Genomic DNA, 3,392 nt, shown 5'->3' on the forward strand with positions numbered 1-3,392 from the left:
AAACTGGCAAAGTTTGAATCTCCTTCCCACCTATTTGAGTTCCCAATGTTCTTTCATCATATCTGTGAATAAAATCACAAGAAGTAGTAGAAATGGTACTACATTATTATTTTCCTAGAGAACTAATGGCTGTAATGTTTTTCATGCATCTTCAGCAATCTACAGCCAATATTCACTAATCATGGTAAATAGTTGCATTGAGAGTCCTGGAAAGAGGCCTGGGGGACAAATTCTGAGGCTACATACATATATCACATTTCATAATACATTAAATTGTTAAATAAACTATTATATTTTATTTGATTTATGCAGCACTCTGAGCTAAAATATATATGAACCTTTTATGTACATAAAAATTTTTTTGTCTTCTGTGTTTCTGGCAAACTATGACTTGCCAGTTGACTGACAAATTCATTTGTGTATTAATTGAAAGGTAGCTATTCTGCCTGGATCCCATAATTATGGGAAGGCAATTTCCAATATTAATACTTAAACACATTAGGCTAATATTTAATAGATGACCGAACTTCAGTTACAGGGTTTTTGCTTATACATTTCAATGTGTAATATAAATAGCAAGTCAACCATTAACTATTTAAAAGATTTTAGGTAAATTGAGACTGAGACACTGAGGCAACGGCTTCACAGATGAATGGAAAATACCTGTTTCACTTCACTTAGTTGTTTAGTTATTTAAATTCATGTGTTTATTCCTCATAATAGAAGTGGTTTGCAAAATGCAGTCAAAGCACAATTTTTGGTACATTGCATTGATAGATATTGATCTTCAAATTCTTACATAATTTTTTTTTCTCACCCAGACTGAAGACACCATGAATTGATCCAAATACACTTTGATATTTTTAATTTTATACACTTCATTTTCTGATTTTCATTCTCACCTCTTTCAGATATTTTACCTGGGTATTACTTTTGACTAAGAAACTTACAGATGATTTTAAAAATAACAACGAGGGAGATTCTTTTTTGGTAAAAATGTAATATGGATGTAAAGATGTAATTGTGATTTAGCATACTTTATTTTATTTTATAAAAGCAATCAATACTTAATGTCATAACATTACAAGTGAATATTTATAACAGAGTTGTGGTATTAAAAGGTAGCATATTAGCAAACCATATCCTATGCAAATCCAAAGTACAGACTGCCTTCATTTTGGGAAGAAAAATAAGCATATTTGGCCTATCAGGAACAGAAGAGCTGAGAGTAGGTCACTTTTCTTTCTTCACAATTCAGTCTTTAGCAGAATCAGAGCTTTCTGCATATTTGTATACACTAGGAATAAATAACTTGGAGTCATTATTTTTTAAGAAACAAAACATAATGTGCTATTAAACAATTTTATAGATACCAGCTTGAATTAAACAAGCTGCAAAAATAAAAAACCACACCTTAAATTGATTTAAATAGCGTGAGCATTTACTTATAAACCATGTTTTCAGAACTTCTACATGCCTTTAAAATGTCCCAATAACTTTTATAATAACAAACTGTCTTGTGAAATCAGTAAGCTTTAAGGATGGAGCAACTTTGGAACTTTCTTCTCAGGTTTCAAAGACAGTAGAAGGAAGGGACTTAGAAGATTGCAAAAAAAACAAAACAAAATCCACCTGCTTCTAAGGCCATAGGTGGTTCATGTCTGCTACTTAGAGATAAAGGGCAGAGGTCAATTGCTTGTGATAATGTAGCTGCGTCATCTTACATATGAAAACCACTTTGGCCTAAAGTGGCCTAAAGTGAAGATGATGAACTTCAAATCTGGTTGGGGAATTCTGGGAGTTGAAGTCCACAAATCTTCAAGTTGCCAAGGTTGACAAATACCTATCTAGTGGTTAATGCGCTGGGCTTGTAGGGGGGGGAACACCAGTTATAGTCCTGCCTTACACCCAAAAGCCAGCTAGGTGACTTTGCATCAGTCACCCAATCTGTGAAGAATGGGCTTTTTTATGTAGTTGCCAGGAGTCAATAATGATTTTAAGGCCAATACTGATTTTATGCACAGATTCTGCACATATATTATTAACTCCAAAGGTAATTATTACTGGTTAAGGTTGTACACCTTATTAGTTTTTGTTGTCTGCAGCACATAAAATGAAATGATGCCAAATTAAGGGATTTTATTTTGGTGATAGAATTCTAATGATGTATTCAAATATTTGCTTATAGCATAATGTAAGTCAAATGGATTTTCCTTTAGTAAACCTGCTGAAAGTTGGGATATGAAAGAGGAATTACTTACACAGTTGAATATCTTGAGGCTCATAAGCATAGAGACGGTTGGAATATCTTCCAGTAATATCTGCTCTAATAGTCAGTGTAGGATCTAGAGACAAGGGAAGATGCAACAGTCTATAAAACTAGCCATTCATCTTTTTCCTACCATCAACATCTGAAGTATAGATTCCTAATTAGACGTATATTATGAATTAGTGTATACTGAGGAGTATGATCTCAAAACATTCAGATGATACCAGGTAGGGAAAAGACTTTGCAAATAATGTCACCTGCATGTGATTCTTGTATCTAGTTTTTCCACATTCATATTGAATAGTGAACATTTGTTTGCATAATAAATATTTGTTGAGACTATTTTTATTAGCTCAATACCAGTTTTTCAAGTAAATATTTTAAACTTCTAAAGACTCACCTACAAACATAATTCTGGGTACATATTGACCATCTGGTGCAAGATGTTTATCTGTAGTTTCATACTAGAATTAGAAAAAAAGATATTGATATTCCTATCTATCATTTAAGCTACAGTCTCTCATCTCGTTCTCATGCCAACAAAAAACCCCAACAATTATCCTCAATATAGTTAAAGATTTGGTAGAGAAAAACTAGGTACAACTATTGCAATGTTGCACAAGATTCACAGTTAGAATGATAATCTCAAGATATTCAAGAGTTTAGATCAACTTGATGCTGTGGATAAATCTCCATATTCTTCAACCAACTTCATCTACCATAATCCTCCAGCCAATATAATTTATAGTAACAACTGGAGAAAGTTGAGACTCTCCCATCATGTTTTGTTTGTAATATTTTTCCTATAAGTATTCATGCAAGCAACAATATTACTGAAACTACATATTATGAATAACTATAATATTGTCATTTATTAATATACTTTATGAACTGAACTCTTAACTCAGAAAATCAAGGCAAATTATGTGATGGCCCGTTGCCTGGAGGCCGTTCGGGTCTGGATGGGGAGGAACAGACTCAGGCTCAACCCCTCCAAGACCGAGTGGCTGTGGCTGCCGGCGCCTCGGCATAGTCAGCTGACTCCATCGCTGACTATAGGGGGCGAAATTTTGGCCCCCTCAGAGAGGGCTCGCAACTTGGGAGTCCTCCTGGATCCACGGCT

At 34.1% G+C, this 3,392-nt stretch overlaps 1 protein-coding gene across 1 annotated transcript in view; it reads right to left on the reverse strand.

Annotated features, from left to right (window-relative positions):
* Positions 1–684: 684 nt before the first annotated feature.
* Positions 685–3,392, reverse strand: part of AGR2 (anterior gradient 2, protein disulphide isomerase family member) — a 9,039-nt gene continuing 6,331 nt past the window's right edge. The window contains exons 6-8 of the mRNA XM_015810802.1: positions 2,670–2,733; positions 2,262–2,345; positions 685–1,297 (exon numbers count right to left, since the gene is read on the reverse strand). Coding sequence (XP_015666288.1) covers positions 1,248–1,297; positions 2,262–2,345; positions 2,670–2,733 — 198 coding nt within the window. The 3' untranslated portion in view covers positions 685–1,247. The remainder of the gene's footprint in view (positions 1,298–2,261; positions 2,346–2,669; positions 2,734–3,392) is intronic.

Source organism: Protobothrops mucrosquamatus, unplaced genomic scaffold (genome assembly GCF_001527695.2).
Source record: "Protobothrops mucrosquamatus isolate PMUCROS unplaced genomic scaffold, P.Mucros_1.0 scaffold21, whole genome shotgun sequence".
Taxonomy (NCBI): domain Eukaryota; kingdom Metazoa; phylum Chordata; class Lepidosauria; order Squamata; family Viperidae; genus Protobothrops; species Protobothrops mucrosquamatus.